The sequence below is a fragment of the Gekko japonicus genome, unplaced genomic scaffold (genome assembly GCF_001447785.1).
Source record: "Gekko japonicus isolate JY-2015 unplaced genomic scaffold, Gekko_japonicus_V1.1 scaffold6184, whole genome shotgun sequence".
NCBI lineage: Eukaryota > Metazoa > Chordata > Lepidosauria > Squamata > Gekkonidae > Gekko > Gekko japonicus.
Window position 1 is genome coordinate 3,889 of NW_015166028.1, and position 14,722 is coordinate 18,610.

The 14,722-nt window shown below is 49.2% G+C and overlaps 1 protein-coding gene across 1 annotated transcript in view; it reads left to right on the plus strand.

Moving 5' to 3' along the window:
* Window positions 1-5,915: 5,915 nt before the first annotated feature.
* Window positions 5,916-14,722, plus strand: part of PCSK1N (proprotein convertase subtilisin/kexin type 1 inhibitor) — a 17,959-nt gene continuing 9,152 nt past the window's right edge. The window contains exons 1-2 of the mRNA XM_015411507.1: window positions 5,916-6,000; window positions 13,391-13,992. Of these exons, the coding sequence (XP_015266993.1) occupies window positions 5,950-6,000; window positions 13,391-13,992 (653 nt within the window). The 5' untranslated portion in view covers window positions 5,916-5,949. The remainder of the gene's footprint in view (window positions 6,001-13,390; window positions 13,993-14,722) is intronic.

Sequence of the window (14,722 nt, forward strand, 5' to 3'; positions counted from 1 at the left end):
AGGCTGGAAAAGGCTGACTGGAGTCTTGGAGAGCCAGGAGAGACCACTTTGGGAGGGGAAAAGCCAAAGGCTGTCAATGGCCATTCACAGACAAGCAAGAGGTTGCAGCTCTGCCAAGAATCTGCCGCTGACCACAGGGGGAACCATGTCTGAGGCTTTCATAGATCAAGATGCTTTGGAGTGCCCTGGCTTCCTCACCCTGCTGCTGAACTCGCACGTCTGCTAAACTCGCCTGTTTATTCCCTCATTCCAGACACTTTGTCACTGGAGCTGAGACACTTCAGCACTCAAATGGCCTCCCACCTTTCCCCGTAACCAGATGTGTAGGAACCCTAAGTAAATAGTTTGGGCCAAAAACTCCACCTCCCCACTGGAGCCAGTCACACTGATTGGGAGCTAGCCAATAAAGGGGGATGCGTGAGTCAGACTCCGGTTGATTACAGTAGGTCTTGCTGTCTTCTCAGGCTGCCTTTTAGTTCAAATGCTAATTTAATTTCAAACGTTAATTTAGCCCTTCTAGGCTTGGATCAAAGGGGACTCGAGTTGAATAGCCTCACAAGTTACAGAGGTGCGTGATTGCTTGTTTTCTTGTAGGGGGAAAAACTCCCATCTTTAAAGAATGTGAGAATTCACTTAAAATTTTAGATTCCGTTTAATATTGGACCCCCTGTTTTGTTTTGAAGCCCTAGCTGTCTTTAAACCCAATCTACAGTTTGTTTTGTTATTTGCTTTCCTTTTTCTGTTACAAAAACCTACCTAAGGTTTAGCCTTATCTGCGAACTCACTATTCCTAGTCTCTGGTATTAGTACTTTAATCTACAGGCGTAGTAAAGTTCCAAAGTGATATTAGAGGTTAAGATAGCCCTGTGCCCTCAGTTTTAATTCTTGTCCTTTGCTTGACCCTCTGTTGAACCCTTCCCATATTGCAGTAGAACTACACCTGAGTAGTCTGAGCAGCTACAACCAAACTAAAATTAGAACTAGACCAGAAAATTGGAACAGAACTAAAATTAGCCACATCTAAGTGAGCAGCTACAACACTGAGAAGTTACACACAATGTTGGTACCCAAAAGTATTTTTTAACTATTTGCCCTCCTCACTATTTGAATCCTTTTCACTTAGCCTATCTTGATAGATTTTTTTTACTCTCTCCTCACTCCTCCTCACTTACTCTCTCCTCACATGTCTGCTAAACTCACTTGTTTATTCCCTCATTCCAGACACTTTGTCACTGGAGCCGAGACACTTCGTCACTGGAGAAGGGAAGGAAAAGATCAATCTATCTACCAATCAGGAGGCCTCAGTGGTTGGACTGAAGAATCTATTTCCTGTGGCCTGCAACACAAACTCTGATCTACATGCACTGAGATTCAAGTCCAGTAGCACCTTAGACACCAACAAGATTTTGGGGGTAATAAGCTCAAAGCTCCCTTTGTGGGTAATCTGATGAAGGGAGCATCAACTCTCAAAATCTTATGCCTCCAAAATCTTGTTGGTCTCTAAGGTGCTACTGGAGTCTACTCTACTACAGAGCATCACAGTTACCCTCTGAAACTCTCTTATGTCAGTAATGGATCCAGAGAATTATGGTTTCCATTCTCAGATGGGATACTAATAATTGTATTATTACCATATCCTGGTCGCCCTGCCTTAATAGAGAAAGAAATAGCCCCATCTCCATTTTATCTTTTGTTATAGGCAGGGGTCATTTCGTAGAAAAAGAGGTGCAGGAGCTCATTGGCATAACTTATTTGCATATGCCACACCCCCTGACATCACTGGAAGTGTGTCAGAAGGCAACACCCACCGCTCAGGCTCCACTGAACTCTTTTGAATTGCTAGCTATGGGGGACACACACGCAGATTTGCCCTAACAGAGGAGGGAGAGCTTGTACCTGAATAAATCTTGGCCTTAAAGGTGCCACTGGGCTGTTCTGGATTGCTATCTGGGGGGGGGGGTTTTGCTCTGCAACTTACCTGGCTGCTTCTTGCTCCTTGTGGCTCGGGGCTGCTGGGAGCAGGGGGTGGGGCTTGTTGCATGTGCTCACCCCGTGGGCTCTTTACTGCCGGAGCACCACTCCTGTGTGCTCCTGCAGGAAATGACCCCTGGTTATAGGTGTGTGCGTGGGTGGTGTTACCAAGGTCCCCCTTCCTACCTAGATGTGTGCTGTCTGCCCTGATTCCATCCTGGCTAAATTTGCCTTGGCAGCCATGTTAGGAGCTAGTGATGCCTTGCTTTGGAGAAAGATCAAGATAGATAGCCGTGTTAAGTCTGTCCGTAACAGCAGAAAAGAGCAAGAGTCCAGGAGCACCTTAAAGACTAACAAAATATGTAGCAGGGTAGGAGCTTCTGAAAAAGTGAGTGGTGACTCACAAAAGCCCATAAAGGTAAAGGTTCCCCTTGCTCGAAAGCCAGTTGAATCCGACTCTAGGGGGCGGAGCTCATCTCTGTCTCCAAACCGAAGAGCCAGCACTGTCCGACGACGACGTCTCCATGGTCATGTGGCTGGTGTGAATAAATGGTCGAGGTGCACGGAACACTGTTACCTTCCCACCGAAGCAGTACCTTTTTATCTACTTGCAATCTCTCGCTTTTGAACTGCTAGGTTGGCAGGAGCTGGGGCCAGAGACGGGAGCTCACTCCGTCATGCGGCGTACTCGGGTCTCAAACTGCTGAACTACCGACCTTCTGGAGTGCAGTTCAGCGTCTTAACCACTTGAGCCACCCTGGTACCCTACGGAAGCCCATACCATGCCACAAATTTTGTTAGATCAAGATGGGTAGCCGTGTTTGTCAGTAGCAGTAGAAGAGAGCAAGAGTCCAGTAGCACCTTAAAGACTAACAAAAATTTGTGGCAGGGCCGGGGGTGAGCATTTGGGAGTCACTGAAGAAGTGAGCCGTGACTCACGGAAGCTCCTCCCCTGCCACAAATTTTGCTAAGTCTTTAAGGTGCTCCTGGACTCTCTTGCTCTTTTCTACAAATTCTCTGGCTATGCCCCTGGATTAACTGATGAGACATCTGCATGCCTACCCTTTGCCACAGGGGCTTGCAAAGCCAGGCACCTGCCTAGGCCTGAGTGCAAAATGTAATTACTATCAAGCAGCCAGGTGAGCTGATTACCTTTGGCTGATCTTCCCTGACCCTAACCCTAGCCTACCAGCCTGCTCCAGGCATTGGGGGGGAGGGAGGCTCCACCGTCCCCTCCCAGCCTGTTGGTCCATCCACCTGGATGTGATCTCTCTTTGCCACCTTTCTGCCTCCCCCCCCCCGCCTTTAACTTTACCTGCTGGAGCCAGGAAAGCTATAGATTCTCATCCAGGACTCACCCTCCATTCCAGGACCTTATTTCTTTGCAATTCTGTTGTGCTGCTCTGACAGCCAGAACAGTGTCCTCTCCTCCTCCTCCCCCTTCGTGGAGGCTGCCAGCTCTTTCTCTGGGGACTTTGGGACATTTACATGCCACACCGGAGCACCCCTCCACTGCCTTGCCTTGTTTTTCTTTGGGATCTTTGCCTGACACCCCAACCCTCAACCTGTGGATCATTGAAGCAGACAACCTGCTGGAAGGTAAGGTGATTTTGGCAGGGGTCATTTCATAGAAAGAGGTGCAGGAGCTCATTAGCATAACTCATCAGCATAACCCGTTTGCATATGCCACATCCCTGACGTCACCGGAAGTGTGTCAGAAGGCAAGACCCCTGGACTGTTTTGGATTGCTAGCTATGGGGGTGGGGAACGTGCAGATCTGTCCTCGCAGAGGCGGGAGAGCTTGTACCTGAATAAAACTTGGTCTTAAAGGTGCTACTGGACTGTTTTGGACTGGGGGGAGCTCTGCAACTTACCTGGCTGCTTCTTGCTCTGACTGAGGGCTGCCGGGAGCAGGGGGTGGGGCTTGTTGCATGTGCCAGCCCCCTGGGCTCTTTACTGCTGGAGCTCTGCTCCTGCAGGAAATGACCCCTGGATTTTGGTATCTTGGGACCTGCAGTGTTAGAGAAAAAGAAATGAAATAATAGGCTCATGCTACTGCAGGTCACTGCAGAGTATTACAACTAATACGGCCTGTGGATTTAACAACTACACGGACTAATGATAGAAGCCATCTGCGGACACCAGGGCAATGGCAACTGATTCTGCAACTTACCATCGAAATGAATTTTAACCTGCCGCCTGCACTTTGTATTTATAATGTTTTATGGCATGTTGTATATTATGTATTTTAATGTAATTTGTGTTTTATTGGAAGCCGCCCTGAGCCCGCTTGCGGGGAGGGCGGGGTATAAATTTGAATTAATAAATAAATGGGAATATTTCTGTCTTGAGCTGTATATGTTTTTTTGTGTGGGGGAGAACAGGCCTGTGGCTTAAAGGCTGGAAGTAAAGGTGATTTTGGTATGCTGAGACTTGCAGCTTTAGAGAAAAAGAAACAGGAGATAACGGGAATAGCCATTTTTGAGTGTCTCTGTGTGCATCTGTACATGGGAGGGAAGGAGAGAAAGCTGGTTCACCAGATATAGAAAATGAGGCAATTCTGCTGCCCTGGACCCGACTTCAACCAAACCATGGCTCCAATATTTTCAGGCCAGGCCAGGGTATCTGGGAAGCCAGGGTTTACTTTGGATTCTGAGATGTATTTGCATAGTCATACTGAATATCTAGTATGTCAGAGGTGTCTACGACCCTGCCCCTCACCTCAAATAACAGTTCAGGGAGGAGAGGGATGCACTCTGCCTGTGCCCAGAGGCACCCTTTCCCTCTTCCCAAAGTAAAAATTTTGCTTCGTTGGCATCTCACCCGATCAAAACTCTCATTCATTAATCCGCACATGTCATCATGCTAGAAACTATGTGAGGCAAAAGGTTCTTTTTACCATTGTTGGTGGTCGTGTAGTAAGGTCAATTGATTATGGAGTGAAATCATATCACAAATTCACTTGATAACAGGTCATTATATCCCTAAAGACCCAACCTTAGTTGCTTCAGGTTGGAAAATACAGGATCTCCCCTGGATGCATCAGTGGTACCAAAAGGTATGGGAATATTTTTTACTGGACAAGACCTCAGACTGGATTGTGCAGCAAGATAGACAGGTTCCCTCTATTAGTATTAATAATACTGTATTATGACCAAATGGTCATTGTGGCTAGATGCTTTTGTTGACCCAGAAGCAAGTGTACAGAAAGCTCCCTTAATCGATTCAGGCACCTTATACCTCTACCATTAAGTAGTTGAAGGATCTTTAAAACTGGCTTGAACATTTATTTTTAATTATTTGAATGATGAGCCAAAATGGGCAGATAACTTGTAACGGCAGCCCTCGATTCACCACAAACTCAATGATCATTTCCTAATTGTTTTTCATTCAAGCTTTACTAAGTACCGCATATCTATACATCTGACTTCTCATATCAAGACATGTAAAAGAAAAAGTAGGAAAACTTAGGTTTGGAGGTAGCATGTGTTATTCACCTAACCTATGTTTAAGCTGTTTATGTAATGTTGGATTACTTATTTTGCTATTATATTATACTGGAATGTATTCTAAAAAAATTTCAATAAAAAAATATGGAAGAAAAAAAAACTAAGTACCGCATTCTATTTTATTGTAATCTTCAATAAACAGTTTAATTTTTTTAAGAAGAAGAAGAAGAAGGATGCACTTTGCCTGCGCCCAGAGGCACCCTTTCCCTCTTCCCAAATAACCTTTCAGGAGAGAGCGGGGACGCACTCTGCCCATGGCCAGAGGCACCCCTTCCCTTCTTCCCAAAGGGCTGATCGGGAGCGGGAGGCGTCCCCTTCGCCAGCCCCCGTCGTCCTCCCACGAGGCTCCGTCCTGGCCCCAAAGGCAGGCTGGCTCTGCCCCTTCCCTGTCCTCCCTCCGTCGCTCGCTTGCTGTCGCCGCCGCCGCCGTCTGGGCAGCCTCTGCTTCCTGCCGCCGACTCGGGGAGCGATGGGCCCGGCGCTGCTGCTCGCGCTGCTCTCGGGCCTCGGAGCCGCCAAGGTAGGCGCGCTATGGCGCACGGGGGACGCCGCGGGGAAAGCAGTTGCGCCTGGCGCACGGGCAGCCGCAGTAAGGGTGGGCTGGACCCCGAGTCCGACACGTCTCGTCGGGATGCGGGCAGATGTTCTGGCACCCTTCCCGCTCCGGCTGCTTGCGAGCCATGCATGCATTGGCCATCTGGGCACTTGGAGCGCCTTCTCGCGCCGGCTTGCCGTTCGTTCCTCCTCTGCTGCAGAAATAAGAGTGATCTGCATTTCTTAAATTATTATTAAAAAAATAGCGATTATTGCCTCTCCGCAAGACGTGTGCTTTCCTGCCCCCAGCAAGAGTGATCTGCATTTTTAAATTAAAAATTAGCCATTATTGCCTCTCCGCCAGACGTCTGCTGCCCTGCCTCCAGCAAGCCTTGGATGGAATTGCGTCGATGTTGACCTGTGGGGGGGGGGGGGGAAATGTGCACTTGTTTGGGGAGGGAGGGAGAGGAACAGAGGCGGTCTTATCACCTTACTTCTGTCTCCCCAGGATTAATGTGGTTATGGCCATGCTCAGACCAAGAGACGCTTTGGCGCTCTGGACTTTGTGTGCGGAGGAAGATTTTGCTATGTTTAGGGCGGTGTGGGAAATCACTGTGTTGTGTAAGCCTGCAAGGACCCAGAATGACAAATTGCCCTCTATATCCGAAGATGATGGGCCATCCTTCTCTGTGTGTGTGCGTGTGCGTGTGCGTGCCTTGTGAGAAATCATGAGGCAGTGAGTCATGTTTGTGTGTGTGGTTTTTTTTCTCCCACCTCTCCGGAACCGTCCCACCACTCCAGAACTGCCTTCCCCAAGTGCGTACATTTGATGGGAGAGGAAAGCAGGTACCTGTGACCAGTGTTCCTTCCAAGCTGAATTAGTGTGAGCCGGCTCACAGTTCTTTAGCCTCCGGCTCACAGGTTTTCGTCTGCGCTCAGGCAGGATGGCGCCAGAGCAAACCAATTGATGCAGCAGCCAAATCGCTCGCTCGCAACTTTAATGCCAGTCGCTCACCAAGTAGAATGTTTGCTCACAAGACCCCACAGCTTAGAGGGACCATTGCCTGTGAATATGTGGCTCCTTTGTATTCATGCTGAATAAATTGTGTCACGGGTTTTGTGTTGTGGGTAGCTGCCCTGGGCGGGGGGACTGCCTCACAAGGGAGATGCGCCTTTGCGAGGACGGAATTGCATGGCTTGTGCATAAAGCACAGACACGCACCATACAAAGCAGCATGAGCGCATGTAGCGAGGCAAGAGGATTATGAGGCACGCCCAGCCTGTGCGTAAAGAGCATGCCAAATAGGGCGTCTGGGACTATTGAGAAGACGAGGGCTGTGGGACCAGCGGCAGGGAGGTGTTTGTGATGCATCCAGGGTCAGTTGTACAAGGAAGGCGCGCAGTACTTCTTTTCATGGGTGTGTAGGGGGGGGGTATGCTTACCAAACAGGTGTGATGTCTGCTTTTATGAAATGGAGTGTGCAACTGGAGTGGGTGTTGACGAGGTGGCAAAGGTCAAAACGCATGCCCCTTTATGTAAGTGGCGTCCTTGGCAACTCTGGCGACCCGTAGGGAGTTCCAGAAGTCGATTGATCATAAGAACATGAGAAGAACCCTGCTGGATCAGCCCACTGGTCCATCTCGTCCAGTTCCCTGTCTCACACAGTGGCCAACCAGTTCTTCTGAGGGCCAGCAACAGGGCATAGAGGCCGAGGCCTTCATGAGAACATCGGAAGACCCCTGCTGGATCAGACCAGTGGTCCAGCTAGTCCAGCCTCCCGTCTCACACAGGGGCCAGCCAGTTCCTCTGGAGGGACAACCACAGGGCAGAGGCCGAGGCCTTCCCCTGAGAAGGACATCAGAAGAGCCCTGCTGGGTCAGACCAGTGGTCCACGTAGTCCAACATCCTGTCTCACACGGTGGCCAATAAGTTTCTCTGGATGGCCAACAACAGGGCAGAGAGGCCGAGGCCTTCATAAGAACATCAGAAGAGCCCTGCTGGATCAGACCAATGGTCCATCTAGTTCAGCATCCTGCCTCACACAGTGGCCAACCAATTCCTCTGGAGGAGGGCACAGAGGCACAGAGGCCCAGCCTCCTGGCTGTGGAATCCAGAGGCTCAGTGCCTCTGAATGTGGAGGTTCCCCTCAGCCACCAGAGGCTAGTAGCCATTGACAGACGTACCTCCCATGGATCTACCTAATCCCCTTTTCAAGCTGTTCCTGTGGCCATCACTGCATCCTCTGGCAGCGAATCCCACATTTAATCACCCTCTGTGTAAAGTGGTGTTTCCTTTTGTCCATCCTGAACCTCCTGCCCATCGGGGGTGGGCTTGTGGAAATCGGTTGGCACTGTGATTGCAGAACCAGAGGCCGAGAGGCTTCTGCATATTGTGGAATGGATGGGGAGGGGGTGGGAGAAAGAAGAAAGGACAGAAGTGCACACCTCCGCTAAGCTCAGGAGGGCCTTGCTTCATGGCATCGGCAGCTCTCCTGTGTAGCAAGCCTCCCTGTTCTCCTCCTCCTCCTCCTCCTCCTCAAGGCAGTGACTAACCCTGCAGGAAGACTGCAGAGCGGCCTGGCCTTTGCCAGCCTGGCTTCCTACCCTGGAAATCCTTCCCCCTTTCCAGAGGGGGCCGTCTGTACCCCTGAATCCTACGGCGGTACAGATCACCATCTGCCTTCCCATAAGCGTCAGCGCCGGGGCTGGATTGCTGGCCCGCACATCAGAGCATCGTACGACTCTGTTTCACCCCCGAGGAGATGTGGAAAGTCCAGGAATGGAAGCAAGTCAAAATAATAATGATTAGTGGCCCCGGTCACACGGGCCGGATATTCCGGGGGGAGGCGTGGCTGTTTGCCCCGCAGTGAAATAATGCGCGACTGCACGATCAGGCGTCCCCCGCGGTCCCGTCGAGGTCCTGTGGTTAGGGGGGAGGTGCCGATCACACGATGCGCCAAAGAAGCGGCACGGCAAACGGGGTTGTGTTGTTGTTTTTTAACCTGAAGTATCTGCGTGCCCTGTTGGGTGCTTGTGCGCATCCCTGGAGACCTCGGGGGAAAAACCTTTTCGCAATGGGGCATGGGCGGGCGCCGGATGCCACCGGAAACGCGATCAGACGCCCGCCCTTGCCCCGCAGTTTCCGGAAACTGAGGTACTAGTTTTTAACCACGCATCTTCAGAGGGAAGCCTCGGGTTCGCCACGGGAGCTCTACGCTTCCCAGATGTGGCGGTGAGATTGCGCCCGGAAAATCCACCTATCTTCCATCGCAGTAGCATGGCTACTGCTCCGTGTGACCGCAGCCAACAATTAGTATTCTAAAACGTGGGAAGTAGTTGTTAGTAGCACAGTCATTGTTAAAAAGCAATAATTTCTTGGAAATATGGTTTGTATTTTTTGAGTATACATCTAAACATGCAAATAAGTTGCCTCATATACCGGTAAAATATAGAAGTGTTGCTTTTTATTAAGGTAGGATCGTTGTATTTGGTATATAAATCATTGTTGCCATATATTTAAAAGTCTGTTTTGCAGTTGTGTTTTAATAGGTTGTTAACAACATGTTGTTGTTAAGTGTTATTGCTATAAAAAAGTTTATGTAAATTTTATAATGTTTTGTATTAAGAGAAATGTATCCTTTCTGAAAAATATATATTTTTTAGTATTAATAATGCCCAGCAATTGGACAGATGATTTGCAATAATGGATTATTGGGAGGCTCTGCTGTCAATTAGTTTGGGAGATATATTGAGCCGGTAGGCCTGGATTTAACAGCTGACCTTCCTTGGAAGGTTTGTGTGTGTACGTACACTATCGCAGCCAATGCTCTCTCTAAGCTGTGGAGTCTGGTGAGCAGAGATTCTGCTTTGTGAGCAACTGGCATGAAAGTTGTGAGCGAGCGATTTGGCGGTTGTATACATTTGTTTGCTCTGGAGCCCTCCTCCCTGAGCTAGGACAAAAACCTGGGAGCCGGAGGCTAAAAAACTGTGAGCTAGCTCACACTCACTCAGCTTAGAGGGAACACTGGTTGCGACTCTAAATCGATGGCGACATCTAGGATTTCGGAGGCAAATTAGAGCAAATGCTCCTACGGATATCTGCTACAAATAGCACCGTAAACCACAAGGCCGCCCAGCGTACATCTGCTTTTCCTTGGTGCTGCAAACAGCTACTCTCCTGTTACTGATCGAAGGAAAATCAAGCCGAGGAGAACAATCTGGAACAAATCTTACTTCTGTATTCGGAGGGAAGGGCCTGGGCTGAGGACAGGTTGGTGGGGAGAAGCTCAGGGATATTCCAGCTCTCTTGTTTGAATTTCCAGGGTACATTCCTATTTTTAAAAAGTCCCTAGATCAGTGATGGCGGACCTTTTAGAGACCAAGTGCCCAAACTGCGACCCAAACCCCACTTATTTATCGCAAAGTGCCAACACGGCAATTTAACCTGAAATCTGAGGTTTTACTTTAGAAAAAACAACTCATACATTAACTTAAGATGATCCAAACAAAGTAAGGAAAGCAATCCCAAAGGCTTTCCTTTACTTAAAATTATTTGGCAGAGAATTCAACACTTTAATGATGGTCTGGGCCTGGCTGGGGCGCTGGCATGCGTGCCCACAGAGAGGGCTCTGAGTGCCACCTCTGGCACCCGTGCCATAGGTTCGCCACCACTGGCCTAGATGGTATATTCCAAGAGATGTGAGGAAACCATGCAGCCCATTTTCTACCCTGTCATTCAGTACAATGTGCCTTGTTCTACATCCCACTATTCTGGGGTGGTTGACAAAGGACTCAACCAAAGTGAGGTTCATTTAGATTCATTTAGAAGTTCACTTCAGAAAGGATGCGGACGGAGCGGGTGCAGAGGAGAGCGACGAGGATGATGCCCCCCCCCCCCCCCCCCGCCACAAACGCACCCGCGGGGGAGGGGGGGGGCGAATGTTCAGTCTGGAGAAGAGGAGGTTGAGGAGGGACAGGATGGCTCTCCTGAAGTCTTTGAAGGGCTGTCCCTTAGAGGAGGGCAGGGAGCTGTTCCTGTGGGCAGCAGGGAAGAGGACTCGCAAGCATGGGCTTAAATTAAGGGCAGGAAGCTACCGGCTGGATATTAGGGGAAACATTTTTTTTTTTTTGTAAATTTATTTTCCATATTTTCACCTTTACATAGTATTTAATCCATACAATTACAATTTTCTTACTTTATACATCTCTAGTAAAACATAGTTTCATTCGTTCTTATACATTTTCCACTAGAAATTTATCATATTTTTCTCTTGTGCTTTAGCCAGTCATATACAATTTTCCATCTTTTCCAAAATACCTCTTCTGGTTTATTATTCAATGTTAAACTAAGTTTGTCCATTTCTGCTATGTCCAGAATCTTCTGTTTAAGTTCTCTTATAGATGGTATGGTTTTCGACTTCCACCATCTAGCTACCAAAATTCTAGCTGCTGTCAATACATGTATTATTATACGTTTATTGCTTTTTACATTGTCCGGAATCATGTTTAGTAAGTAAATCTCAGGGTTTAAGGGTAATTTTAGTTTAAATACCTCAAGGAAGATTTTGTGAATTTTTTTCCAATAGTTTTGTAATTTGCCACACCTCCACCATATATGGAGGTATGTTAGGGGAAACATTTTGACAGTCAGAGTCATGCGGCTGCCTGGGGAGGTGGTGAGCTCCCCCTCCCTGGCAGTCTTTAAGCCGCAGCTGGACAAACGCTTATCAGGGAGGCTCTAGGCCAGTGGTTCTCAACCTTCCCAATGCCGCGACCCTTTAATACAGTTCCTCATGTTGTGGTGACCCCCAACCAATGTTCCCTCTAAGCTGTGGAGTCTTGCGAGCAAAAATTCTACTTTGTGAGCTACTGGCATTAAAGTTGTGAGCAAGTGATTTGGCTACTGTATGAATTAATTTGCTCTGGAGCCATCCTTCCTTCTTTTAAAACATTTTTATTGTACAGATATAAAAAAAAACAAGTTAAATTTTCCACAACATTTCAATCTTTTTATATCCATTTTCAAATATCTCCCCACCCCCCGTTGCATGGCTTCCCACAGTGCGATATCCCCCTTAAGTTTTCATCTTAATCTTTAATTCTATATTTTAGCGTATTACAGACTAATCTTTCAGGTATCTCTGGAGCCATCCTTCCTGAGCTAAAACAAAAATGTGTGAGCTGGAGGCTAAAAAACTGTGAGCTATCTCACACTAACTCAGCTTAGAGGGAACACTGCCCCCAACCATAAAATTATTTTCGTTGCTACTTCATAGCTGTAATTTTGCTACTGTTGTGAATCGCGATTTGACGAGACTTGGGAGCCCTATCCTAAGACCATCGAAAATTTGTGTTTTCTGATGGTCTTAGGCGACCCCTGCGAAAGGGTCGTTCGAACCCCAAAGGGGTCGCGACCGACAGGTTGAGAACCGCTGCTCTAGGCTGATCCTGCATTGAATGGGGGTTGGCCTGTAGGACCCCTTCCAGTGGAGAGCCAGTTTGGTGTAGTGGTTTAAGTGCGTGGACTCTAATCCAAGAGAACCGGGTTTGATTCCCCACTCCTCCACTTGCAGCTGCTGGTGTGACCTTGGGTCAGTCACAGTTCTCTCAGAGCTGTTCTTTCAAGAGCAGTCCTTGAAAGAGCTCTCTCAGCCCCACCTACCTCACAGGGTGTCTGTTGTTGGGAGGGGAAGGGAAAGAAGATTGTCAGCCGCTCTGAGACTCCTTCGGGTAGTGAAGGGCGGGGTATAGATCCAGTCTTCTCTCTCTTCTTCTCTCTCTGTGATTCTGTGCTTCTATAGATGTCACTGATTTCAATGGGATGATTAAGTGTCCTTTAACATTCTGGTTAACCATTCTCAGTGGTTAAGACGCTGAACTGCAGGCTGGAAGGTCGGTAGTTCGGCAGTTCGAGACCCGAGTGCCGCATGACGGAGTGAGCTCCCGTCTCTGGCTCCAGCTCCTGCCAACCTAGCAGTTCGAAAGCAAGAAATTGCAAGTAGATAAATAGGTACCGCTTTGTTGGGAGGGTAACAGCGTTCCGTGTGCCTTGGCGTTTTGTCATGCCGGCCACATGACCACAGAAATGTCTTCAGACAGCGCTGGCTCTTCGGCTTGGAAATGGAGATGAGCACCACAACCCTAGAGTCGGATTCGACTGGCTTTCGAGCAAGGGAAACCTTTACCTTTACCTAGAAACACATCAGTATTCGTATCTAGGGTTCCCCCCCCCTTTTGTATCATGTTGACTCAGTGGCTGCACCACAACATTTGGGGTGCCAGAAATGATAGTGGCATAACTCCCCCCCTTATGTGACCAGCTCGATTCTTGATGTTTGCATTTACGCCCTTCCCGTCCTCTCTCTTGTTTCTTACAGCCTTTCTCCACTGCGGGAAGCTCCCGTGGAGGGTCAGCCCACAGTTTATCTGTGGGTCCCCGACGGGTTCGACGTGAGCTTCAGGGAGTGCCCTACGAGGCGGTTGAGACCGCGTTGGCCAATGAGGTGTATTATCCCGAATTGGTCCGGCTGGCCGCGCTGGAGAGAGCCTTGTCGCCCCCTGGTGGACAGCTGCGGGACGAGCATCTCGTCCAGGCCTTAGAGAGAGCCTTGGCGTCCTCCGGCAACCAACTACAAGACGAACGCTTGGCCCAGGCGTTAGAAAGGGCTGCAGCGCCACCTCCTGGTAACCAGTTCCAGCCAGATGAGCGTCTGGCCCTGGCTTTGCAGCGTCTGCTTCAGGATGGGCATCGCCGGGACCAGGAGTCTGTCTATCTGGCCAACCTTCTGAGGCTTTGGGACGAGGCCAAGGGAGCGGCGTTGTACCCTGACTACGACGAGACCGGCCTAGCGGGTGGCTCCTCTCCACCGAGAGTGTCCCTCGGTCGCTACGGGGCCCCGGAAGGGGGTTTTGAACCGCAAGAAGAAGAGCTGGGCGGGGAAGAAGAGCCTGTCGGAGAGGTGGACCCCGAAATGCTAAGGTAGAGTGGAAACGTCGGGTCACAGTGGCATACGTAAAGGCTGTTGTGAGTCAATGAGAATACGTGGTACTCCTAACTAAATTGTGCCTACGAATCAATCCAAATCTTAGGTCTTTTACTGACGCACGTGCAGGCAAGGCTGAGATCTGAAAAGTTCATATGTCATAAGAACACAAGCCATGTTGGATCAGGCCAATGGCCTATCTGGTCCAACAATTTGTGTCACACAGTGGCCAAAACCCAGGTGCCATCAGGAGGTCCGCTAGTGGGGACAGAACCCCAGAAGCCCTCCCACTGTTGCCCCCCCCAAGCACCAAGAACACAGGGCATCACTGCCCCAGACATAAGAACATAAGAGAAGTCATGTTGGATCAGGCCAGTGGCCCATCCAGTCCAACACTCTGTGTCACACAGTGGCCAAAACCCAGGTGCCAGCAGGAGGTCCACTAGTGGGGACAGAACCCCAGAAGCCCTCCCACTGTTGCCCCCCCAAGCACCAAGAGTACAGAGCATTACTGCCCCAGATGTAAGGACATAAGAGAAGTCATGTTGGATCAGGCCAGTGGCCCATCCAGTCCAACACTCTGTGTCACACAGTGGCCAAAATCCAGGTGCCAGCAGGAGGTCCACCAGCAGGGCCAGAACTCCAGAAGTCCTCCCACTGGTGCCCCCCAAGCACCAAGAGTACAGAGGACCACTGCCCCAGACAAGAGTGTTCCGTCTATACCTT